At 38.3% G+C, this 27,723-nt stretch overlaps 1 protein-coding gene across 1 annotated transcript in view; it reads right to left on the bottom strand.

Moving 5' to 3' along the window:
• Nucleotides 1-25,648, bottom strand: part of Ccdc73 (coiled-coil domain containing 73) — a 93,993-nt gene extending 68,345 nt beyond the window's left edge. The window contains exons 1-5 of the mRNA XM_051144281.1: nt 25,511-25,648; nt 19,039-19,110; nt 6,148-6,219; nt 3,595-3,630; nt 2,167-2,241 (exon numbers count right to left, since the gene is read on the bottom strand). Coding sequence (XP_051000238.1) covers nt 2,167-2,241; nt 3,595-3,630; nt 6,148-6,219; nt 19,039-19,110; nt 25,511-25,648 — 393 coding nt within the window. The remainder of the gene's footprint in view (nt 1-2,166; nt 2,242-3,594; nt 3,631-6,147; nt 6,220-19,038; nt 19,111-25,510) is intronic.
• Between the last annotated feature and the right edge of the window lie 2,075 nt (nt 25,649-27,723).

Raw genomic sequence — 27,723 nt, 5'->3', positions numbered from 1 at the left:
AGTCTTAAAAATACTGATTCATAATCAATAACCATTTATTTTCCCTGAACAATGTTTTATATTTTTGAATTTAAAAAACTTCACACCTACCACTTTAAGATTTTCTAAGAACAAAGACTTTATTTTATACAACTCTAATACAAATTATACCCAGAGGAATAATAACAGTAATACATACAGCCTAACAAACAGTCATATCCAATCTCCCCAACTGAAGCCTTAATTGTTTTTATGGCTGTATCTTTCCTTGGTACAGATCCAATCAAGGTTCATATATTGTGTATAGTTTCTCTCTAAGCAAAGTGTATTCATCCTTACTTTTTTTTCATGACAGTGATTTTTTTTTTTTGATACAAGGTATTTATGTAGCCCATGATGACCTCAAACTCATGACCCTCCTGCTGAGCCTTCTGAGTGCTGAAATTTCAGGTATACCACTTTTACTTAACACTGACAGTTTTTAATATCCCACATCAGCTGTTTTACAGGACACTCCAAATTATGACTGTATATAGCTTCCTTATTTTCTATGAGACTGAGAACAATTTAAGGGCAAAAGCCGTGTGTGTGTGTGTGTGTGTGTGTGTGTGTGTGTGTGTGTGTGTGTGTGTGTTTCCAGGCAAGAGTTTCTCTGTGTAGCCTTAGCTATCCTGGATTCACTTTATAGATCACGCTGGCCTCGAACTCACAGAGATCCACCTGCCTCTGCCTCCCTAAATGCTGGGATTATAGGCATGCGCCACCATGCCCAACTTATGCTGTAGTTTCTTAGTCTTTATATTTGCAGAAAATAAGAAATTCACATGTAGCAAATATTCAGTTAATGCTAGAACTTCTTGTTTTGTTTTTTGAGTCTCTCATTATTTCTTCAGTTTATATTGGTATAAACTTGCTGTAAAAGAAAATTACACAGATGAAGCTATGTACTCCTTATGGCACAGTAACACTGAACCCATCGAAATCATCATTAGCAATATTTGATCATGTAATTTGTTCTTTTCAAGTACTGTTACCTATACGGTAAAACTTTGAAATCATGAAAACGTCTTTTACAACAATGTTTCAGTTTTGACTTCATTTTTTTTTGTAGGTTCCTCAAGACAGACATCTTTCCCCTTTTATGCTCACTGCTATATCCTTTCCACTAAGAAAAGTGGCACAGAGCAGACTTTCTATGAACAAGTACTGAATAAGTTACCAGTAGCCAAACACTTCTGTATATTCTATGAGACTGAACAATTTAAGGGCAAAGGCTATGGTTTTTTGGTTTTTTTTTTTTTTTTTTTTTGTCTTTTTATCTGCAGAAAATCTGCAGCAAATATTCAGTTAATGTTAGAATTTTGTTTCGTTGGTTTTGGTTTTTGAGACATCGTCTCTCTGTTATATAACTGTGGCTGCCCTAGAATTTAGTATGTAGACTAGGGTGGCCTCAAACTCAGAGATTTGCCTTCCTCTGTCTAGTGCCAGAATTTTAATTTTTAAGGACCACAGATAAATTATAACATAAAGGTCTTACTTGTTTTCCTCACACATGAAATGTTTTTAAAAATCTTCAGATATTTACCTATTGTGGCAGTCTGAGTAACAATGGCCTCCACAGGCTCAAATGCTTAGTCACCAGGGGGTGGTACTATTTGAGAAGGATTAGAAGTTGTGGCCTTGTGACAGTAAGTATGGCCTTGTAGGAGGAACTGTTTCACTGAGAACGGACTTTCAGGTTTCAAAAGCCTAAGCCAGGTCCAGCCACATTCTCTCTGCCTATGGATTAGGATGTAGAATTCTCAGCTACTTCTCCAACCCCATGTCTGCCTGCCTTTGTGCCACTATGCTTCCCACCATGATGATACTGAACTAACCTATAAAACTGTAAGCAAGCCCCCAATTAAGTGATCTGTATTATAAGAGCTGTCTTGGTCATAGTGTCTCTTCATAGCAACAGAACAGCGACTAACACACCTATATTACTACAACAAATAATGAAGGCTATTTTAATATACATATCCTATAATGCATATGTGTATTCTATTTAATATATGTCCCCAGGCAAACATATTATATAATACAATGCGATATAAATATTATTAGCTTTGATAGTCATGTTGAACGGTGTTTTGTTGACACAATGCTAAAATAGAAAATTAATATTTAAACAGTAAATTACTTTACCTGCAATGTTTTTAATGTTTCCTTCAATCCTTCTATCTCTTTTTCTTTGATTTCTGTAGCAAGTTTATATTTTCCCTTTAAGTCAAGAAAAATCACACTTCAATACTTTATTTTTAGTGTAGGAGAAAATAGAAGAACTCAAGAACCAAAACCTGTACTTTAAATCTAATACTTCACACACTTTAAGCATGTGTCTACATGAAAAATTACATTTCTAACAGCTTTTAAACATCAAATACTGTAATAACCTTTATATAATTATAATTATCATAAAATAAACTAATTATGATAATTCCACTTATATGAACACTTCTAGGAGAACTTATAGACACTGTGTAATTATTAAACTCTTACATAAAATATGCAATCATGTCTCAGAACTTACAAGGACTTGAATCTAAGAGCCCTTCTGTAAATAGCAAAACCTCAGGATGCTCAGCCTGTTTATATAAAATGGCAGTTTGCACATAACCTACACACATTCTCTTACATACTTCAAATTATTTCCAGATTACTTTTAAATACTTAATACAAAATAAGCTCTATACAAACAGTTATTGTAAAATACTGGTGATAGAATGATATCATGAATAAAATTTACATATCCAGCATAGAGGCAATTTTCCTAAACTAATATTTTTAATTAGTGGCAAGTTGATCCACGCAAGCAAAACTGAGAAGGCAGAGGGTCAAGTGTTTTCTAATTAATAAGGTATAGGTATATTTATATCATGAATATAAAGATAGTAGAAAATTTCCTTTAAAAGTCTTTTGCTTAAGAGTATGTCTCTAAATTAACACTGTAAATTGTATGTCCAATATGTCTATGCTAGCATAAGAAAATATTTAGTGCAAGGTAAGTTTCTTGATTTGTTAGAAGTCATGTCTCCTCTCCCAAATGGCTGGCAACCAGATGCGAGTCATCTTAAGAGTTTTACATTTAAAGCAGGTGCTCGCACTGAAAAGGTACAGAGCAGTAGTTCTCAACTTTCCTAACGCTGCAATCCTTTAATTACTTCATTGCTACTTTATAACTGTAATTTTCTACTGTTATGAATCATAATGTAAATACTGACATGCAGGATATTTAATATGCAACCCCCAGAGGTCGCAAACCACAGGTTGAGAACCGCTGCACTGGAACATGGGATGGCTCACAGAAGGAGCCATTGCACAAGGAAAGAATGTCAATTTGGGTGCTGAAGAAGCCTTAATTCTAGCCTCAATTTTACTATGTAAAGTCATCCCATGTGTTATACCTGAATACTCTCAATCATAAAATCACAAAAGTCAAGTAACCTTGGCTGTCCTGGACTTAATCAACCACCATTCTGATTGCTTGATTACTAACACTCACTTCTATTATTGTGAGCAATGATGATAATTCATTTAACCATATTTTAAGTTACTTTAAAAATTAATACCTACCTTTTCTTCTTCCAAGACAAACATCTTCATTTGCAGCTGGTAAGTTTTAAAGTCAAAATACAGGTAAGTAAACTATTAGCAGTGATCTCTGCTGATCAGTAAAAATATGAAAGCCATCTTACACTTCTATATTGAATTTATACATTTTGAACATGTTCTCACATTCAGAAAATATAGATGTATGAAAGAGAAGAAAAAGCAATCACAAAAGCAGATAAATACCTAAATCACTTAAACACCTATAGTTCCTTTGAGGTTTGGCTTAACCCTCCAAAAAAACCTTAAATATGTGAATATTTTACTATCCATTTTTATTTTGTTAAATAATTTTTTTACTTTACGCTCATTGATGTTTTGCCTGCATGTATGTGTATGTGAGGGTGTCAGATCCTGGAGTTGTAGACAGTTGTGAGCTGCCATGTGGGTGCTGGGATTTGAACCCAGGTCGTTTGGAAGACCAGTCAGTGCTCTTAACCACTAAGCCATCTCTCCAGCCCCTTACTATCCACTTTTAAGCAATAGCATGTATCATTTTCTAAAGATATAATTTTATGAAATCACAGCATTTGTATTTGCATGAACAGTACTTCTATCCTGAGTCTGCTTAAACATTTATGATAATAAAATAAAAATGACCGTCATTTGAAAAAAATTTTTAAAACAGAGTATGTCAAAGGAAAATCTAACCAGCATTAAGGACGTCAGCGAAATTGTCAATATTTTTTCTTTGAGATGTCCCTATCTCTTTTTCATACGCTTCATTTACTCAACAGTTTACTTAAAACTAAACGCAGGGCTGCTAATTCACCACAGTGACAAGGGCTTTCCAGCCATGTTCAAGGCCCTGCAATCAAGCTCTAATGCTGTAGAATAAACAAGCGTTGAGATGAGACTGAAGACAAGTGTGAGGCAACACTCTGACGATCTCCTGCACCCTGCAGGCATCGGGATGTTCTTATGTGCAAGATGTAGACTTCTGCAGTCTAGGGAACACGTGTTACCCTTGGGCTTCTGCTTCCTTACCTTTCAATTAAAAGGCTTAGCTTATGTTAGACTTATTTCAAATTAAAAAAAGAAAGTGTGTCTTGTTTAAAGCAGTTCATCCCAAGATGTAAATTATCACTAACCTCAACAAACTAGTAATGTGAGGTACACAGGTTTATTTCTTCATGTGTGTTTGTTTTTCTCCACACACATGTATGAAAATGAAGAAAAAATGAGAATAGTGGTATATAAAGAAAAAGTTACAGAGGATACTGTATCTGAGTGGATTTTCCTAAGCTACTATTCTCTTTCTTTCTCTCTCTCTCTCTCTCTCTCTCTCTCTCTCTCTCTGTGTGTGTGTGTGTGTGTGTGTGTGTGTGTGTCTGTCTCTCTCTCTCTCTGTCTCTCTCTGTGTGTCTCTCTCTGTGTCTCTCTGTGTCTCTCTCTCTCTCTGTCTCTCTCTCTGTCTCTGTCTCTCTGTCTCTGTCTCTCTCTCTGACTGTCTCTCTCTCTCTGACTGTCTCTCTCTCTCTCTGTCTCTCTCTCTGTCTCTCTCTCTTTTCGAGACAGGATTTCTCTGTGTAGCCTTGGCAGTCCTGGACTCACTTTGTAGTCCAGACTGGCCTTGAACTCACAGCAATCTGCCTACCTCTGCCTCCCAAGTGCTGGGATTAAAGGGGTTCGCCACCAACGCCTGGCCCTAAACTAATATTTTCTAAGGAGTAAAAATAAATCTGAGAAAGTTAAAGGTGATGGATATCAAATTAATGAGGGTATAGCTTTCATTTCTTTAAAATATTTTAGTTTTATTTTCTTTATTTTTCAGTTACTGATGGCTACTATTCGTGGAAGCTTCAGCAGACAGCAAACAGGGATCCTCTCCTCTCCCTCCTTCGTATCTTCTTTTGTTTTTGCTTTTTTGTTCTTTGATTTGGTTTTTTGAGACAGGGTCTCAGTGTCTGTCTGTCTGTCTGTCTGTCTGTGTCTCTGTCTCTGTCTCTGTCTCTGTCTCTCTCTCTCTCTCTCTCTCTCTCTCTCTCTCTCTCTCTCTCTCTCTCTCTCTCTCTCCCTATCTATCTATCTATCTCTCTGTTCCCTAGCTAGCCTGGAACTCGAAATATAGACCAGGTTGGCCTTAAACTCACAGAGATCTATCTGCTTCTGCCTCCAGAATTAAAGGCAGGTGCCACCATGCCTGGCTTCACATCTTCCTCTTAATATTTTTAATTACTGCTGAATTGACCCATGAACCTTAAAGGCCAATTTGGGTAAAGAGGCAGCATGGGAAACATGAGAATGGTAGGACAATGGCATACTTCTACAGAAGAAAGAGGGGGAATGAGCACAGCACGGGATTATTTAGGCCATATACAGCACCAAGAAAACACTTTTCCCAATTTTCTCTACATTACCATTAGTTAAAGCAAAAATAATTTTATTTCCTGCTTTCCCATAATACTATTGTGTTTTTCCCTGTGTGTTTAGAGAATAGTTTGTCATAATACTCATTGTAGAAAGAAAAATACAGAATTTGCTATTGCAGTGTTAGCCTATCATCATGAGCATCACCTGATTTTTAAAAACCTCCATTGCTTCTTCATGTTGCTTTATTAATGCCTCCTTTTGATTCTGAAGAGTCTCCTATTTTTAAATTATAAGGAAAGAAAAAGGAAAATTATGAGAAGTTAAAACAAAGTCTAGTAAATTTTCTGATTTTAAATCTTGATTTGGTTTACAAGTTAAGAACAGGAAGCTGAGGAGATTTCTCATATATTAAGAGTTCTTGCTGCTCTTACAGAGGACCAGTCTCAGCATCCACACGGCAGCTCAAACCATTGGTAACCTCAGTTCCAGAGAATCAGATGTCCCTCTTCTGACCTCTGTGGGCACTAGGTATGCAGTTGATAGACATATATACATGAAGATAACTATACAAAAACATTCATATAATAAATATTGAAAATGTTGTAAAGCATATTTATTTCTATTTATTCTCTTGAAATATGACTTTAACCAATTTAATTATCTTTTGGTCATAGAATCACATATAAATGTTGCTTTCACTTGTTTCTTCATAATAAAAATACATTGCTTTTTAAATTTTTAGACTCTAGATAGAGCTGACTCCAAAGTTTTCTACAATGCCTGATTTCATAGCACATGGGAAGTAAAGATTAGGAATTCAGGGCCCACCATAGTTACACAAAAGGTTCAAGATTAGCCTGAACTACATGAAACACTGTCTCAAAAAAAACAAAAACAAAAACAAAAAAAGGAAGGAAGGAAGAAAGGAAAAGGGAGGGACGAGGGAGGGAAAAATTCTAACTAAATTTATTAGGAAAAAATAGGATAAAGGCAAAATGAGAAAAATTTGAAATTATTTAAAACCTCTAATTAGACAGAAAATGACTTATAAAAGTTGTAGATATTGGGCAAATCTTTTATAATGTAATCCTAAAGTTTTTCCTATGAAAATAATGTAGACTTTAATCCAGTTTGTAGAGGAATTTTAATTCAGATCATCAGATCATGGATGCTCTGGAAAGAGATCACATCCAAAGACGTCTAGGTCTGTGTGATCCAGCTAGAATACAAACACTCATTTAATCCAGGAGACAGAGGCAAGCAGATCTGAGTTCAAGGCCAGCCCGGTATAGAGCAAGTTCCAGGTAAAAAAAAAAAAAAAAAAAAGCTTAGGCTTAGTGGTACATGCCTTTAATCTCGAACAATGAAGGTAGAGATAGTTTGTAGAAGGAAGCACCCATGTTGAAAGTGATGCCTAACTGAGTGGCAGAAAAGGTGACTAATCAAAGAAAGATTTGACAGAAAAAGATACACTCAACTCTTGCAAGAGAGAGGAGGAGCTGGAAAGATGGCTCAGAGGTTGAGAGCACTGACTGCTCTTCGAAAGGTCCTGAGTTCAAGTCCCAGCAACCATATGGTGGCTCACAACCATCTATAATGTTATCTAATGTCCTCTTCTGGCAGGCAGATGTACATGCAGGCAAAACACTTATACACAATAAATAAATAAATCTTTTAAAAAGAGTGTGTTGTTCAATTTCGTTTAAAAAGGAGGGAAGAGAAGCTACTTAAGGGGCAATGGGAGAGAGAAGGGGGGAGGAGAAGCAGTTTTACTGTGACAGTAATAGACAGGTTGGAGCGAGAGAGCTCAGGTGAACAGAGAGAACTCAGGTGAAGACCGAGCAAGGGAATGAGAAGAAACTAGATTAGAGGAGATTGCTGGAATTAGTTTGAGGCCAAGCACAGCAATTCTGGGCCAAAAGAGAAGCCAGATTGAGTAAGTCAATTTGGAGAGGAGTTTGAGCCAGAACAGCTGAGTTGAACAAAGCAGCCCAGGGCTCAGGAAGAACAAGAAAGGTGAGTTTAAGTAAGCAGTGATTTTCAGAGGCTGAGAATCTTCTAGGCCTAGGTTAAATGCATGGCAGTTAGAAGCTTCCAGGACTAGGCCTGGGTTAGCAGACAAGAGGCAGCAACTGAAACAGGCGAATAAAAGTTCCTTTTACACCAGTCCAAACAAAGATTAAAAAAAAAAAAGTCAGCTGGAGACTCAAGGATAAGGTATTTGAGGAGTCAGTTCTGAAGATAAGACCCTTACTTTTTGCTAATGGTTTTTAACACAAAAAATATAGGGGCTAATCTGCCACAAAGACTGGACTGCAAAGAGCTCTATAGAAAGGTCTCCAAATCCAGTTCTTAAATTATTATTTAAAGCTCACCTTAAAGACCAGCAGTTGCCAGGTGTGGTGGTGCACACCTGTAATGCCAGCACTCTGGAAGGCAGAGACAGGCAGATCACTGTGAGTTCAAGGCCAACCTGGTCTACAAAACCAGTCCAGGACAGCCAAGACTACACAGAGAAACCCTGTCTCAAAAAACCAAACCAAACGAAAAAGACCGGCACTCAGTAGTCAGAGGCAGGCCATCTCTGTGAGTTCTAGGTCAGCTTAGTCTACATTTTGAGTTCCAGAGCAGCCAGCAATACAAGGTGAGACACTCTCAAAAAGAGAATTAAATGAAAAATAAAGGCAGAATAAATTGATGACTTTATAGACAAAATACCTAAATGTTAATGACACAGTTATCAAATAGGGGGAAGCATCTTGCAAAAGACACCTGTGGATACTTACTAGCAGCAGAAAGGTCACTGGCATAATCACTGTCATGTTTTAGCTGCTGCTGCTGCTGCTGCTGCTGCTGCTCCTCCTCCTCCTCCTCCTCCTCCTCCTCCTCCTCCTCCTCCTCCTCCTTCCTTTTTTTTTGTTTGTTTTTTGTTTTGGTTATTCAAGACAGGGTTTCTCTATATAACAGCCCTGACTGTCCTAGACTTGCTTTGTAGACCAGGCTGGCCTTAAACTCAGAGATCTGCCTGCCTCTGTCTCCCCAGTGCTGGGATTAAAAGCGTGCACCACCACACCTGGCTATGTTTTAGCTTTTTAAAGGGGGTTCTATATGCCTCTCACACAAATATAAATTAAGGAATATTGGGAAGGGCACCAGAATTAATTCATGTGATGTAAAAATAGAATAGCTAATTCAAGAAGACTAGAAGGAAGAGGGCAGTAGAATGGGCAGTTGGGAAGAAAGATTAATAAGAGAAAAATATGTTTGAAAATGTAACAAGACCTGTTACTTTGTATAATAAAATTTTTTAACTAGTTAAAAAGTCACACACATACACACACACACGTGCGTGAGAGAGAGAGAAAAAAACAAATGAATTTGCTCTCAGTGTGCAGGTAACTCTGCAAAGAGTCCCAAGAGACAGAGGGCCAGGACACCTGCTGTGAGATACTGTCTTCTAGATGTGACAGAAAAGCACATCCATGAAATCTCAACAGTGCAGATACCTAAACAAGACCTACATAATGACCACATTCATTGGCATACAGATGTGGATGGAGGAAATCTCACAATACCTGCTGAAGGAAGAACTAGTTTTCTCCAGGGATAAATTCCCTGATAGGCCAAGGGATCAGCACTAACCACATTTACGAGCACAAATATGAGCAACACTAATTGGACTCAGTAACAATAATAAAGAAGAGGTCATGAATTTAAGAAGGAATGGAGGGGCATGGGAAAAGTTGGATGAGAGGGAGGGAAGGATAGAAGTTATGTAAATATAGTATATTTACATTTTAAAAACAAGAAACTGTCCTTTTTCGTTGCTCAATTTTTCATCTAATCTTCAAACTTACAAAAAGAAATTGTTCTAAGTATTCAAACAATTCTCTCCCTTACAGCCAATAAATACAGTGTAGTATCCCTAAAAGTCTCACAAATTCACCTTGTTCTGATTTGTGAATTACCCTTAGACCCTCAAATTAAAAATACGATAGTCTCCTTTGTGGAGACTATCCACACTACATCCATTTCCTTAAAAGAGATTGCTGTGAGAATTTTTTTCCTGGGGAAACATGAACAAACATCTGCTTATTCCAGAAAGAGAATCAATGACATACATAGCAAAAAACCAATTCCACTGAAGTCTGGCTTGGTGAACCAAAGACTTTAACTGGAGTTACTTATAGGAATGTGGGGAACTTACAGGTGGAATACCACTGAAAAAGAGTCTCACCACTCCCAGCAACTGTTAATGATATATATGCCCCCTTAGAAAGAGGGGGTATCCCACTCTCTATTGGTATGCTGCATTGTAATTTCATGAGGGAATATTAGTGGGTCCAATCTTGTTAAGTGTCCAGTGAAGACTAACGGCTGCTCTGGTTTCACGATGAAAATGGCTGCATCATGCCTGGAGGACAGACTTCCCCAACATTCGAACACTGCCTCTGGCTCTTACATTCTTTATGCCTCCTCTTTCCCAATTTGCCTGAATCTTGGAGAGGGTAATACTTGTGTAAGATTGTTTTAAATCTCTACTTAAGTCTAAACTTTGAGTGCTGTGAAAAAGTAACAGTCACTTGTTCTCAGCAGTAGGACTGTTATGTCTCTAAGGTAACCATTGCCCACTGCAGAAAAAAAAAAAAAAAAAGCTTCCCCAACAAAGGCTAACTGCAACAGTAATCTATGGGCATAAACAAAAAAGTTTGGAAAACAAGATGATAGGTACACCATATTCATTAAAACATTATAATAACATTATGGAGTCTATGTGCTTCCTAGTCCCAAGTTTTCACCCTGGCATATCATACTAAATGTGTGCTCCTTCCTGTGAAACAGACCTTAAATGTACTCAAAACACATTCATTTGCATCCATAATGGTTGTGCTACTACTGTTCCAGTGAGTACACCTTGCCTGGCGTGTTGATAGGATAGCACACAGGACTCATGACTGACGAACAATTCTCTCCAGCAGTCTGCATGGTGCCTTCTGATACTACAAAAGCAGAAAAAGAGGTTCCCGTCCCTATTCAGCTTTATCTGTCCGTGTTCTGCAACCAAAGAGTGAACTATGTTCAGAAGTAATTTTACCACCTACTTATGGCACAATGACAACAGCAGTTGCAACAATCTCCATTGTTTGTGGGGCCTCATGGCTCTGGCCAAAAATCTTATCTTCTGAGTAACCTTCCCCAAACACACAAAGTATCTTCTGCATTTAAACTCCCTAGCTGATATTTTTATATTTAAAGGCACAAACTCTTGTAAGGCTTTCTCAGTCGCCTGGTTGAGTTTCAACTGTACTTTATCGAACAATAAAACTCCCAAGAACTCAATAGCTGTGCCCTGCACTATATGCACACTGATTTCCCATCCCTGCTCCTTCAGGTGTGCCTGTACACATTTAAGATGCTTTTCTAAATCTGTAAGCTACACAAAAAGGTTAGCAATATATGAGGCCTTTTAATAGAATGCAAGCTGGGTCTATGAAACCCTGATCAGTTTCCACCTGAATTGCAGTGTTTTGTTTTGTTTTGTTTTTTAAGTTAGTTAGTTAGTTAGTTAGCTAGTTAGTTAGTTGTTTTGACACCTGTAGTAAACTGTTGCCCTGGCTTAAAAGTCTTCTATTAGTTTAAAAGCACTGAATTTGGTTTGTTATTTTTAGCTAAATACTTCTTCTTGACCCAAATCTTGTCCTTCCTTCTGTTTTGTTTTTTCCTTTCTTTTTTTCATCCTCCAAACCCAATTTATATGCCAATCTAAGTCATCTAGAGTCACAAGAGCCTCTTTTACTTCATACAACTCACCCTGGATCTTAGCAAGGCCACAAACACCCACACACACTCATGCTAGGACCAAGGTTTCTCTCTTTTAACTATCAGGAAAACACAACCTTAAGCAGCTTGGCTAACGAGGCACCATATACATCATTTCCTTCAGCCTTGTTCCTCACTTCTGTCTTTACATCACTTTCCAGTTCTTCATTGTTAAATTCTTTTTATAAGTTCTAAGATTTTGGATCCCCTGGGAAGCTACTTAACACAAATCTAATTTGTACTCTCTTTTCCTTATACCTCATCCACCCTAGCTGTAAGAAATGGTAATCCCAGCACTCGGGAGGCAGAGGCAAGCAGATCTCGTGAGTTCGAGGCCAGCCTGATCTACAAAGAGAGTTCCAGGACAGCTCAGGCTACACAGAGAAACACTGTCCCCCTCACCCCCGCAAAAAAGAAAGAAAGAAAGAAGGAAGGAAATGGTAAGCCAGGATTTGCTTCTCATTGCCGTATCAGCAGCTGCCATATGCTCTCCCACCAAGTATTGTGAGAACCTCATGCAGTTACCACAACTGTTCTGATTTCAAGATGGCAATAGCCATGTCATGCCTGGAGGACAGCTTTTCACAACACACAAATATATATACGCACACACATATACACACAAAGATGTACTATATTCATACATATATACATATTGGTATTATATATATATATATATATATATATATATATATATATATATATATATATATATATATATATATATATATATATATATATATATATATATATTTAAGGACTTAAGTGTAATATAGTCTTAAATAAGAAATGAAGCCGGGCAGTGGTGGCACATGCCTTTAATCCCAGCACATGGGAGGCAGAGGCAGGTGGATCACTGTGAGTTCAAGTCCAGCCTGGTCTACAAAGTGAGTCAAGGGCAGCCAAGGCTACACAGAGAAACCCTGTCTTGAAAACCCCCCCAAAAAAAAAGAAAAGAAAAAAGAAAAAATGACCAGCTGAGTGTGTTAGTGTATACTTCTAATCCTAGCACTGAGTGGCAGAAGCAAGCCGATTTCTGTAAGCTGAGAGCCAGACTGGTGTACACAGCAAGTCACAGGCCTTCTTTTTGAGACCCTGTCTCAAAAGAAAACAAAAGGAAAATCTCTGTGCACAGAAATCAAGACATATTTTGATAATCAGCAACATATATATCTTTGAAAGCTATTTATTATCAATTACTGCTCATATAGAAACTTTTTTAAAAGACTGCTAGTCCTTATAATTCAAAGGTGGAGAAATCCTGACAATCTAGTCTCGAAGCAATTACTATGACATAAGCTGATAGGTTAGGTATAAAAAATAACTTTTATTTTCCTGACTCAATTGTCTGGGAGGCATTCTGCCTCTTTTTGCTAACCTAGGCCTAGTCCTGAAGACTTCTAGCCTCCATACAATCTAACCCAGGCCTAGAACGTTTTCAGCCTTTAAGAGTTACTGCTTAATAATTCTGTTCTTTCTGAGCTCTGGGCTGGCTGGTTCAACTGAGCTGTTCTGGCTCAAACTCTTATCCCAGCTAACTTATTTAATCTGGCTTCTCTCTTGGCCTAGAATTGCTCTGCTTGGCCTCAAACTAATTCCAGCAATTTGCTTCTGGCTTCTCATTTCTTGGCTTGTTCCATCTTCACCTGAAGTTCTTTCTCTGCAACACATCTCTCTATTATTGTTCTGCCTCCTCTCTCTGTAAAACTGCCTTTTAAGCAACTTCCCTTTCCTCTTCTTGTGAGAGTTGGGCATATCCTACTCTGTCAAATCTTTCTTTGATTAATCACCACTCACTTAGACACCACTTTCAAACATGGGTGCCTCCTTCAACAAACTAACTTTACCTTCGTTTGGAATTAAGGGCATGTACCACCACGCCTAGATCTAAGCTTTTCTTTACCTGATACTTGCTCTATACCAGACTGGGCATTGAACTCAGGTCTGTTTGCCTCTGTCTCCTAGATTAAAGGTGTGTTTGTATTCTAGCCGGATCACACCGACCTTCTAGAATAGCCATGTTCCAAATTAACATTCCTCTACAGTTAGGCACTCTCCCTAATCTAGGTTTAATCTTGTTTTTTGACAGGTTAAGTTTTCAAATTGAAATCGAAAAATATCAGGCAAGAGTCAGCAGTCTCCACTGACCTCTATATTATGATTCCTTAATAGAGGTAAACTAGCCAAGATGACAGGACTTATCTCACTCTGCAAAGCTTCCAATTATCAGAAGAGAGTTACCATTCTCATCAGGTGTGCTTCTGGAGATACCTATATTTCAGAATACTGCAGAAACAAGGAGGGTTTAGAACTTCAGCAGGAATCCAAGTTGTAATGTCAACCATTCCAATGTTCTAATGCTTCCTGAGGATTCATGCACACTATAAGGATGACAGGAAGGCTGAAGCAAATGCCCCAGATAATCTTCATGATAGATGGTCCTGAGCTCTGTGATACCCCAAAAGCCTAATCTTTTGAGAGATTTTTTAAAGGCTATTTCCCATCAGAACAAGGACTGACTGTAAACCATACTCGACTGTAGCACTAATAATGTTACTAAGATTACTGAGGCTAACCCTGGTGATACTTCCTGTGGCAGGAGAACCCTCCTGATGAATGTCATTCTTGTAAATCCAAACCTCAGCTCCTAGGAATGGGCTTCCTAAAGTTAACCCTCTAATGGGTTCTCTGTTCTCATTACTGCCTACTTCTTCTCAGGGTTGACTGAAACTTATTGCCATGGAGCTACAGTTCTGAGAGTAAAAAGAATTTCTTGAATGCTTCTAAGTAGCCTCTCCTCCAGACAGAGCACTCACTTCATCAGCATTTTTATTAGAAAACCTTATAAAGCCTTGTCATTAATTCAGAAATGTACTGTCCATCATCTGCCTTCTTAAGGAAAAACAGTCACTAGCACATTAGTATTATTCATACTCTCCTACTGTCCCCAACTTCTAAGACTGTGATGTCCATATGCTTAACAGTCACCGGCTTTCACCATGCACACTTGTTAGAGACTGCCCTATAAAACTGGCTATTTCTCCCCTGATTTGAGGCATTTCTTTGCTTCAGGAAAACCTGGGATTTATACAATATGTTACAAAATCTTATCAACACTGAATATTAGCATATTTCTTCTACATAAGTTAAAACTCAAAGATATCTTCTGAAGATGACTCCAAAGAAAATGAAATACCTGGAAGCCATGTTTGAAAAACTTCTATCAGTTACTTTGTCTTTTAGCACAATAGCTGAACTACAAGGCATAGATCTTTGGATCTCCTAAATAAACAAATATTAGGTTTCGTTCTCCAATACCTAGACTGCCATGCTAACAAGAAATTTAAGAATAGAAAATGTAAGAAAACTTTAGAAACAGCCTGTCTTCAGGAAATAAAACAACTCCCAATCAAAAGAAATGGATCAGGAAGGCAAATATATAATACAGACAGCCTTTTCTACTGAGCCTACAGAGATAGATCTAGATCAGGAATCAAGAAACTAGAACTTGCCTGACAATAGTGATACATGCCTTTAATCCCAGAATTCAGAGAGCAAAATTCCTGTGAGTTCCTTGGTCTACAAAGTGAGAGCATGTCTCAAGGACGGGGCGGGGGGTGGGGGGCAGGAGAGGGGAGGAAGAGAAGGAGGAGAAGGAATGAGGGAGGAAAGGAAAGGGTAGGGGAACAGGACTAAAACCTACAGGCCAGCTTTGACCGACTACCTGTTTTGTGTGACCTGTAAGCTAAGAATTGTTTTGTAATTTTTAAATAGTTTAAAAGAAAAACTAAAAAAAGGAATAACATATTTACTCATCTAAGCACCACCTATAGCTGTTAGAGAGCTCTGATGGTCTACAAAGCCTGAAATGTTTACCATACGGCTCTATACATAAAAAGCCTGTGGACTCCTAATCCAGATCATCAGTCCCAATAACAGTGCTTTATGAGGTTTTTAATTCTTTATGTGTACCCAAGTATTTTATTTCCTCCTTGCTAACAATCCAGAACCTTAAATGAGTAAATGCATATTATTTCTTAAATGACATTTCCAATGTCATTAACCTTAGTATTGCTTTCTGAATTCTTGGCCACCTGTGGGATGAATCCAACAATGGACTAAAACTGTGATTTGGAAATGGCTTCTGTTGTCTTAGGATAAATTGGGTGCACTTAGCTACTGATTTAGAAGTAATCTACAGTACAATATTCAACTTTCCCTTGGCATTTCTCCATGTTGGCATATCCAAATGTGGGACTCAAGTTTTAAGTACTCGCCTATAGATACTGTACCAACTCACACACCAATGATAAAAACCCCAAGAAAACATCTATGTATGTGTTACATATAATATGAAAACATATATAATTATCCATCACCAGAATCAACCATGACTTCATAAAACAGTACAGATTTGATTTACTACATTCTAAATAATAATGGTTTCCTCTCTAAGTCAGGTTGAAGAAGGGAAGAGGACTGAGAACTGAAAAAAAGAACAGAACATTCAGAACCATTTTATTTGTGCTAGAATACCTGTGCCTAACGGTTCTTAATAAGAACATTTAAAAACACAATAAAAAGGTGTCACCACTTGTTTTGGACCAATGCAAAAACTAAGATACATGTTTACTTGGGAAACACCTAGTTTATAAAACAATACTTTATTCTCAAAACTATCTTCAAGAACCTCATACTGTTTGGATCCCCCAGATCTCCTTCTGTTGTCTTACTGCTCTGGCTAGAACTTCGAGTACTATATTGAAGAGATATGGAGAGAGTGGGCAGCCTTGCCTTGTTCCCGATTTTAGAGGAATTTCCTTGAGTAGCTCACCATTTAATTTGATTTTGGCTATTGGCTTGCTGTATATAGCCTTTATTATGTTGAGGAAAGTGCCTTGTATCCCCGATCTCTCCAAACTGTGGTACATTTACACTATGGAATACTACTCAGCTATTAAAAGCAAGGAATTCCCAAAATTTGTGGACAAATGGATTGAGCTAGAAATGACCATAATGAGTGAGTTAACCCAGAAGCAGAAAGACTCAAATGGTATATACTCACTTATATCTGCATACTAGCTCAAGGGGCATGTCCCATGAAAATCTTCACTTACCAGGAAACTGGGACAGAGGGGAGGACAGCCTATTGGGACTCTAGATGAGAGAAGCATGGGAGAATAGCAAAATAGAAGGATCCAGAGGGTCCTAGAAACCTACAAGAAGAACATTATGATAGGCAAATTTGGGCCTAGGGGTCCCGCTCAAACTATGGCACCAGCCAAGGACAATACAGGCCGTAAACTTCAAACCCCTACCCAGATCTAGCCAATGGACAGGACATCCTCTAAAGTTGAGTGGAGAGTGGGGTATGACTTTCTCACGTACTCTGGTGCCTCATATTTGACCATGTCCCCTGGAGGGGGAGACCTGGTGGCACTCAGAGGAAGGATAGCAGGTTACCAAGAAGAGACTTGATACCCTATGAGCATATACAGGGGGAGGAGGTCCCCCTCAGGAATAGTCATAGGGGAGGGTAGTAAGGGGAAAATGGGATGGAGGGAAGAATGGGAGGATACAAGGAATGGGATAACCACTGAGATGTAACAAGAATAAATTAATAAAAAAAAATGAAAAAAAAAACCTAACCTCATACTGTTACCTTGACCTATGCTAAAATCTTCCATCACAAATTTGTCAGTTCTAATCAATCCCCTCAGTTAAAATCATCTACCTAAAGGCATTTAAGCCTAAACCCAGAAACCCTCCTTATATTCTCATTCTGATGTGCCCCTTTTGGAACCTCAAGACTATAAAATGTTCTCACCACAATAAGTTCTAATGAATACAGCTGGTTTTAACAGGCTGTTTGGCACTATTCTGATCAACACAGCTCAGTACTTCTTACACACTGCTGACAATGTACAACAGTTTCTCTATGTATACAAGTTTGAAAAGTATGATAGGAATCTGACTTTATTTTTCTCCCAGTGAAATGCAACTTAAATACTAGTTATTAAATAACCTATTCTTCCTTGTTGGCTTGAAAGTTACTTCTATCATTAATTAAATTGTCATATATATTTGGCTCTGTTTCTAGACTCTATTATGGTATATCTATTAAATATATATTCATATATACAACAAAGCTATTTTAACTTTTTAAATCTTCATTTATTGTGTGAAGATGTTTATGCATGTGTGCGTGCACACATGTGTGGAGGTCACAGGCTAGGGAGTGACAGGACTGAATTTAAGCATCAGGCTTGGCAGTAGGCGCCTTTTCCAGCTAAGCCATCTCACTAGCCTTATTTTAATTATTATAGAACTTCAGTATGGTTACAGATCAAAGTACTACTGCATCATCCTCTTTGTTGCTCAAATACTTTCCAGGCTATGCCTCTATATTTATTTCCACGAAAGCCTAGAAATCAGCCTGAGTACTCCTAAACATGCTCTTGGTATTTGAAAAAAGAATAAATTAAATTTTTTGATTTAGTGAATTACTGAATTTAAAATGTTTTATGTGTTTGAGTTTTTGCCTGAATGTATGCCTGTGCGCCACTTGCATGCCTAGTAACTGCAAAGATCTGAAGAGGGTATTGGAGCTCCTGGAACTGGAGTTACAGTGAGCCACCATGTGGGTACTGGGAACCGAACCTGGATACTCTGGAAGAACAGTCAGTGCTCTTAACCACCAAGCCGTCTCTCCAGCCCCTCCTATTCTGAATTTAATACTGTTGATTTTCCCTATCCAAAACAAAGATGTAGCCGGGTACAGCTGAAAATACCTGTAGTCCCAGTTACTCAAAAAACTAAGGTAGAAAGATCATTTGAGCCCAGACATTCAAAATGAGACTGAATACAGTAAGACTCAGACTCAAACAAACTCAAAAACCAAGAATGACTTACATTTGAAAACCTACTCAGAGTTCAACTTCAATTTTCCTCTTACTACTTACCTGTTTTCTCTCTCCGTGAATACAACTGTAGATCTGTCCCTCAGGTAATACTGCCCTGGTTATTCCCATATTCTGTATTACCCAGTGGGCCAGTCTTGCCTTAAAATTTCCCATAATTTGTCGTCAAATTTAAACTCTGTCATTTGAACTCTTAGTCTAGGGAATAGCTCTTTAGGCTCCATCTGGGTGCTGGGAAAAGAACACAGGCCCTTGCAGGAGGAGCAGGAGGTCTTGACCACTGAGCAGTCTCTCCAGCCCTGGAATGGGTTTCTAATAGACGCTGAAGATGCTAACCTGGGAGCGGAATACTTACCTTTTGCCATTTCAGTTCCTGGGTCTCCAAAATAATTTTAGCAATCTGCTCCTCATATTGAGTCTCCGCTTCCTAAGTTGAAAAGAAAAAGAATGCTATGAAAATTAAAACTTCAGGCATTTAGTTCCAGCTTTTTCTAAAGACAGAAAAGCACACATTCACACTTAAAGGAAAAACCTGGCATTTTACAAATTAAATGTATAAATCCAGCAGAGGACTGGGGTCCCATATCAATCAAATAATCTAGAACCTGGATAGAAGCTAGGAGGAGTAGTGCACGCCTTTAATACCAAATTTGGAAGGCAGAGACAGGCGCGTCTTTTAGAGCCTGATGGTCTTGATTCATGTAAAATCCATGTAAAGTAGAAGGAAATGACCTACTCCATAGTTTTCCTTGACTGCCACACAGATACTGTAGTGTAAGCGCACATGAGCGCGCGCGCGCGCACACACACACACACACACACACACACACTGATGATAACAATAACAACAATAAATAGAAAGTTTTTTAAAGAAAAAATGCACTATCTTAATAAAAATATGACCTTTCCCAGAAACGTCCCAACATGCATGTCCTATTATTTCATTGCCATAATGGAGTCACTTGCACTCTCTAAACGCACACTGGAGGGAAGAGTGCTTTATGAATAACTCCTCCCTATGAGGATTTATCTGACTCATGCCAGTGAGAAGTGAACCCTAAGACACAACCAGGGCGTCTCTAAAATAGAAAGCAGAAAGGAGATGCATGCCAACAAATACCAACATTATATGCTGCATGAAAAATGAAGGCAACATTTGAATCTCTTGCAGTAATACATATCTATAATTAAAATCGACTGGCCAGAGGTGGTAATACATGCCTGTTAACTCATCTACTCAAGAAAGAGACAAAGGATTTCAAGTTCAAGGACAGGTTGAGTAACGTTGGAAGACTTATTTAAAAATAAATACACATATGCATATTATATAAAATATGCATGCATTTTCTTTCCAAAACAGGTGTGTTAAAATGCAGAAGAGGGGTGCAGAGGTGGCTCAGCTGTTAAGAGCACATATGGCTCAGCAGAGGATCTGGGTTCAGTTCCTAGCACCTACATGGTGGCTCACAATTAATTCCAATTCCAGGGGATCAGACACCCTCCTCAGAACTTCAAGATCACAGGGAAAACATTCAAACACATAATTAAATCTTTGAAAATATTTTTAACGTAGGAGATGTCTTCATGATGTCAGTGTGGTTATACTATTTTTAGTAGGTAGACTGTTAAGATTTTATCATGATATTGTTCTTACAATGGATATATCCATTGTATATACTGATGGATCTAGGAGGCAATTTTATAAGACAGGTATTCTTACTATTTTAGCTGAAGAAACTGAGGTTAAAAAAAAGAATAGTTTCTCAATGTCCTAGTTGCTTTCTGATGCTGTAATAAACACCATGACCAAAAGCAACTTGGGGGAGGAAAGGGTTTATCTCAGCTCAAGGGAGAGTTCCAGCATTCCAGCCTCAAGGGACACCAAGGAAACAACTCAAGGCAGGAAGGGGGTGGCAGGAACTGAGGCAGAGACCAGAGAGCAACACTGCTTACTGGCTTGCTTAGTTTGTTTTCTTAGCCCAAGACCACCTTCCCAGGAATGATAGCACACACACACAGTCATCAACCAAGAAAATGTTCCCACAGATGTGCCCGTAGGCCATCTGATAGAGCTGATTCCTCCTTCCTCTTCTCAGTCAATTCTAGTTTGGGTCAGGTTTACAAAAAAACTAACCAGCATGGGGAAGGAGGAGTTTATTTGGCTTACAGGTTACAGTCCGCCATCAGAGAAAGTCAGGGCAGGGGCTCAAGGCAGAAACTGAGGCAGAGACCGGAAAGAAATGCTACTTATTTACAGGCTTGCTTCACTACCATTCTTACTCAGCCCAGGCCCGTGGACCAAAGAATGGTGCCGCCCACAGTGGACGGAGCTCTCCTCTATCAACCAGCAACTAAGGAAACGCCTCACAGGCATGGTCACAGGCCAATCTTATTTGAGCAGTTTTGTTGAGGGTCCTTCTTCCCAAGTGAGTCTAGGTTTGTGTCAGGTCGACTGCTGAAGGTAGCCATGACACCCAACATTACACAGCAAGTCCACTGTGAGCCAGTAGTAAGATTACTATACTGCCCAGGTTGGTCTAGAACTCCTGGCTCACCCACCCAAGTAATTGAGAATAGAAGCATTCTTAACTCTAGAGCTTGTATTTGGCCTCAAATTATCTGTCTCCAAAGTCTCTTAAATACTGCATTATATTATCTTTAAGATATTGTGGATACAGTAAGATATACATACAGATTGTTATGATACACTGCTTCAAAAACTCTTCATACTCCCTTACAGGCCACACAAGTGAGAAAAGCATTCAAATCCCTTTATCAGGGCCAGTATGATGGTCCAGTGGGGAAAGGCACTTGCAGCACAAGCTTGGTGACCTGAGTTCAATCCCTACCACCTACATGATGAAAGGGGAGATCAGACTCTGAAAGTTGATCTCCGACTTCTTTTTTGTTTTGTTTTGTTTTGTTTTGTGTTTTTGTTTTTCTAGACAGGGTCTCTCTGTGTGGCCTTGGCTGTCCTAGACTCGCTTTGTAGACTAGGCTGGCCTTGAACTCACAGTGATCCACCAGCCTCTGCCTCCCAAGTGCTGGGATTAAAGGCATGCGCCACCACGCCCTGCTCTGATCTCTGACTTCTATACACAGGTCATGGCACATGTGTGAGTCCACCAATACATCACACACACACATTTTAAAAACCTTTGCCTGAAAACAAGTACATTCTAATTTTGGTAGAATATTTCCAAATAAAAATTAGAAATAGTTGTCATATGAAAAACATAATTGAGAACTGATATGAGGGCTGAAAGATGGTACAATGTTATGAGGACCTGAGTTCCAATTCTCAGCCCCCTTATCAGGTGGCTCACAACTGCCTGTAACTCCAGCACCAGGGGAATTTGGTCCCTCTAGCTTCCACTGGCACCTGCATTCACATGCACAGACAAAGACACACAGACAGACAGACAGATAGACACACACACACAATTAAAAGCAAAAATAAGTATTTAAAAAATAACTGTTAGAAATGTTTTAATGGCCCCTATCAGAAGCCTTCCTAATACTTTGCTAATATAAAAACAGCTGCTTTAATACTACTAGAAAATGAACTTTTGGGTCTTTTCATCAATATTAGAGATATTGTGAGCAACTTTTGGCTAATTAGAGTAAGAAAATATGCAAAAGAGTGTGTAGTATTTTATGAAACAGTCTAGAGAAACTGAACTGAGAAATTTTAAAGGAGACAGATTATGAATTTGAAAGGAGAGTAAAAGTACCCAGTTACAGCTTGGCCTTCCTGAACATGTGCCTGCTGTATGTGCTATGTCCCTAAATCTGTTCAGGGTCAAGAATTGAAAGTGTCTAACCAACACACAGCCCATCTTGTAAAACTACAGCCTGGAGCAAGCACTTTAAAAAACCACAACACTTTCTAAAGGTTATAAAGAGTAAATAAACCATCAAATTACTCCTCCTTTATTGTTTTTGTAAAAACACTTAAATCCTTGTAGTCCTAAGGCATCTAATAAAAAAAAATAAACACTTTTAGGATTCTATATTCTGGGATACTTTATTGAACTTGGAAGATAGAATTTTTCTTGCTAAATTTATTTTCCTTCATTGACAATCTCATAGGAATTTTTATTAAAACTTTTAAAAGTTGCTTGATGGACAAAAGGAAAACATAAAAGCTAAATGATAAAGATTAAAAATAAGTTGAGTAGAAAACTTAAAGCTAAAATGCCAAGAAAGTTTCACAATATAAATGCTACTTTTGACAGTATGGCTAATATCCATTTATCAGTTTTCTGTGTAAAATAAAGGTATTGTAGTGATCTAATCAATAGTAATTGCACTGACTTTATAGGCACAGAAAGGTGGTATAAAATTATTTGCTACAGACTATATTACTGTGTGGCCAGTTTTCTCCCAGTTAGCAAATCACTGATACTTCAAACTACCCAAAATTCCATTGAATTTTATTTACTGCTTACTTAGAACCCAAGAACTTATTATTTGACTACTTAACAGATTTTTTGTAAAGTAATTTTTATTTATAATTTTATCATAGTTCATACTATGTGTTAACACAGTTACTAAGTGGCACGGCATGTTATACCTACAAAACTTGAATTCCTCTTAAAGTACAAACCCAGAAATGGTTTATCAAGTGACATCAAGTGAACTCACATTTTAATGTTCTAAAAGTTTCATGATAAACATCTTTCATCCTCATTAGACAACTGATCTGGATCCAGAAATAACTTGTTTAAAAACTTTCAAACCCCATATTGAAATAGGAATTTCTACGTTGTTTTCAATACAATATAGGCTCTTAAGTTCAACATAATTCCTACTCTACTCAACTCATATGCCAACCACTCAAATACTGAATTGGTGACCCCTGTGCTATTACTGATGATCTCTATTCCTTATCAGTAATCCCATGGATCTGTCTGACAAGGTTATTTATCAAAATCAGATATAGAACTTGGGATGAATTGACAGAAAGCTTGCCTAGCTAGCATAAACAAAGCCTTCTTGAGTTCAATCCCCAGCAGGCAGTGGTGCATAGCTAAAATCCAGCACTTCGGAGATGGAAGCAGGAGGGTCATCCTTGGCTTCACTGGCTAAAGCAAGCCCAGAGCACAGGACACTCTGCCTCAAAACAAATAAGAAATGGAGCAAACTTCTACAGTGCAGGTACTGTGGATTCAAATGAACTATTTTGTTGATTCAGATTGCTAATTTGTATATCTTTACAAATTTAAAGTATCCCATTGTTTTCAAATTGTATCATTACCAATTTAGTCCAAAATGATGATGAGCACTGGGGAGACACAGGCGGTAGATCTCCAGGCCAGGTCTATACAACAAGTGCCAGGCCAGCCAAGGCTACATGATAATACTAGTCTCTTAAAACTAAAAAATAAATTATTGTGGGTGCTAGCCTTAAGTGTTTAAATATGTTTCTTTCTCCCCTCAAGACTCAGGGATCTATGTGGAAGAGAAACACTGGAAAAATTCTAAGAGCCAGAGGTGATAGATGACATCAAGGAAGCAGTGTTTTCCAGATACCACAAGACTGATGCATATATAAGCTCACAGAGGCTTTGTACCACAGCATGCACAAGACCTGCACAAGTTCAAACTAGATAAAAAAAAAAAACCCAACATGTAGAAGGAGACACAAACACAAAGTCCCACCCCAAGCCCACAAGTGTGTGCATGCACTTGTGTGTGTGCATGCACTTGTGTGTATATTTTTGGTTTTGGTTTTGGTTTTGGTTTTGGTTTTAAGAGAGAAAACATAGCAGTAGAGAAAGAAGGATCTGGGAGAGGAGAAGGAATATGAACAAAATAATATTGTAAAAAACATTTAAAAGTAAAGACCTGCAGTACCACCTGTGGCAAAATAAATAAATATACATGTTTCATTCGAAATACCCACAGAGATCAGAAAATTAGTAAGGGCTGTGGTAATCTTTCAAGGAAAGGAAGTACACAGGGAGATAGAGAGGAAATGGAATGATGAAGCAGGAAGGATTAGCAGGCTGGGGGATGGGAGGGCAGGGTAGAGTAGGGAATACAGGACAAAACTAAAGATCTTCTGAAAAAGCTGCACCTTCCCACATCAATCACTAATTAAGAAAATGCCCCCACAGACTCTCCTCCAGCTAGATCTTACGGAGGCAGTTTCTCAATTGAGGTTCCAGACAGATGACTCTAACTTGTGTTCAGTTGACACAAAAATTAGCCAGCACAAATTCCACAACCAAAAGCAATTTGAGAAAAGAGTTTATTTAATTTTACAGTTTGTAGCCCATGAAATTCAAGACAGGACATGATGCCAGGAACCTGGAAGCAGGCACTGAGGCAGAGGCCATAAAGAAGTGCTGCTTACTGGCTTACTGGCTCGCTCTCTCTAGCTTGCTCAGATTCTTCTACCAGCCCCTCAGAGAGCTGGACCCTCTCACATCAATCAAGAAAATACACTCAGACTTGCCTACAGGCCAATCTCAATTAGGATGTTTTATTCCCAAATGACCCTAACTTGTCAAGTGAACATGAAAACTAGCCAACACACTTGCTAAAGCCAGTGCCTTTTATAACTTTTTTAGGCTCTTTCTCTTTTTTTTTAATTATCAGAGTTGAGCTGTGGAGGATGGCTCAGTGGGTAGAGGTACCAGCCACAAACCTGGTGAGCGGAGCCTGATCCCCAGAACCCATGTAAAAAAGGAAGAAGAGAACTAACTCTACAAATCTGTTTTTTTTTTTTTTTCCTTCATAAATAAGAGGCTGTTTGGGCTTCTTTCCTTGAAAGAAAATAATAGCAAAGCATTCTACTTAAAACCTTAGGATGGGCTCACCCTCCTCATACGCAGCTCTTCTAGTGCTTCAAGCAAACTTGTTCTGAAATCCAAGAGCTGAATAGAAGTCATTGTCTCTGAAGAACTCGGGAGAGTGAAGGCAGATGAGGGTGATCTGGTGTTGAAACCGTCCTCCATGTTATATTTATTTTATTTCCTGCAATTCAAAAAAGTTTTAACTAAAATAAATAAGTAAACAAAATCACTCATCTATGTTTTTCTTTAAAAAATAGTTACCACAAAAACATTACCCGACATTCTCGCAGTTCATCACTAAATAATAGTGTTGCTCTTCTTCATGCTCCAATAGTCCTCAGACACCCAGCAGCAATGGTTCTGTTCTATTTCTCATGGCTTGACTTTTTTCTGGTACCTGAGAGTCCTTTAGGACTACATTTTCAGCTGGGTGGTGGCCCACACCTCTAATCGCAGCACTCAGAAGGCAAAGGCAGGCGGATCTCTGTGAGTTCGAGGCCAGCCTGGTCTACAAAGTGAGTCCAGGACAGCCAAGGCTACACAGAGAAGCCAAACAAACAAACTATAAAGACTGTATTTCCTGCCTCTATACATCAACCTTGTGATGGCTGAGTTCCTAATAGTGCAGGCAAGGCCTGAACCTTCACCAGAAGCTTAATGCCAAGATAGATACACATTCTCTTTCTAAACTTTGCTTTCACACAAACTCCTTTTCAAAGATAGTGTTCATACTAATTAATAGCAATAAAAACTTTAAACTCATTAAAATTAAAGAGGTCTTTGGTAACTGCCTCTTATTTAAAACACAGGTACTTAACTATCTCAAGCTATGAAGTCAGGTAATAAAAAACTTTCATTTTCAACTTTTTAATTTGAAGCAATTACAGGTACAAAAGCAGTTGCAAAGAAAAGTAAAGGGAAGTCCTATGTACTATCTACTCAGTCATCTCCATCATAACCATATCATATAACAACAGTATAATATTTAGAATGTAGCCGGGCGTGGTAGTACACACCTTTAATCCCAGCACTCAAGAGGCAGAGGCAGGTGGATCGCTGTGAGTTCAAGGCCAGCCTGCTCTACAAAGTGAATCTAGGACAGCCAAGGCTACAAAGAAACCCTATCTCGAAAAGCCAAAAAAAAATTTTTTTAATGTATATCTGATATTGGTACAATCCACTCAGCTTGTTTAAAATCTTACCTGTAACACACAAATTTATTTGTGTAGATACATACTTCTGTACACATTTATTGGTACTATGATCATAATCAAAATGCAGAATCCTACCACTATCAATACAGTCTTTGTTGCCACATTTCCTATCCTGAATCTTAACTTCTAACAAATGGTTATCTTTTTGTTTTGTTTTGTTTTTGTTTTTTGAGACAGGGTTTCTCTGTTTAGCCTTGGCTGACCTGGTACTCTGTAGACAAGGCTGGCCTCGAACTCACAGAAATCCTCCAGCCTCCGAAGTGTTGGGATTAAAAGTGTGCACCACCACACCCAGCATTAATGGCTATCTTAATTTCAGATACACCTGTTAAGTGAAAGAAATGTCAACCTATTAATACAATTTTAAATGCTTCCACATTGGTAATGTCCTGAAGAACCTTGAAGAAGCACATAAAAGTTCCTCCAATTATTCTGGAATACGCAAGGAATCTTCACACATAGTTTTTTCAGGACAATTAACAGCACACAAGGTTAACCAGTAACATAAAGATATAAAGATATACGGCACTGTAAGAACCAGCAGACAAGAAAAGCGGTATGTGCTGAAAATTTTGGCATTATCATGTTAAGGAAACTACATTTACTATTTAAAAAAAGAAAGCCAAAAAAAATTTTAAATAAAATAAAAGAAAGAAAGCCAATCTTGAAATTATCAACAAAACAGCATGTTATTGTTGTTGCTAAGACGGGGTCTCCACTGTTCTGGGCTGGCCTCATTCTTTTAATACTCCTAACTCAGCCTCTCAAATGCCTGGATTATACACATGTGCTACTACAGAGTTTCTTTTTAATTCATTGAAATCTCTAAAGATTCTCTAAAATATACCAGGAAAAAACAGATAATTGATGTTTTGGAGAAGACTGGGTACAGCTAGAAAAATGACTTAGAAGAATAGAAAGGAGACCCTGTGAAGACAGAGAGTGCATTGAGGAAATAATGAATGCACAGTCCAGCAAAGCAGGTTAAGGGACAATGGAAGCAGAGCAGAGAGCTGTTATGCA

The sequence above is a fragment of the Acomys russatus genome, chromosome 4 (assembly GCF_903995435.1).
Source record: "Acomys russatus chromosome 4, mAcoRus1.1, whole genome shotgun sequence".
Lineage (NCBI taxonomy): Eukaryota > Metazoa > Chordata > Mammalia > Rodentia > Muridae > Acomys > Acomys russatus.
Note: the sequence above shows the minus strand (reverse complement) of the source record. Positions and strands in the feature narration are given on the sequence as shown.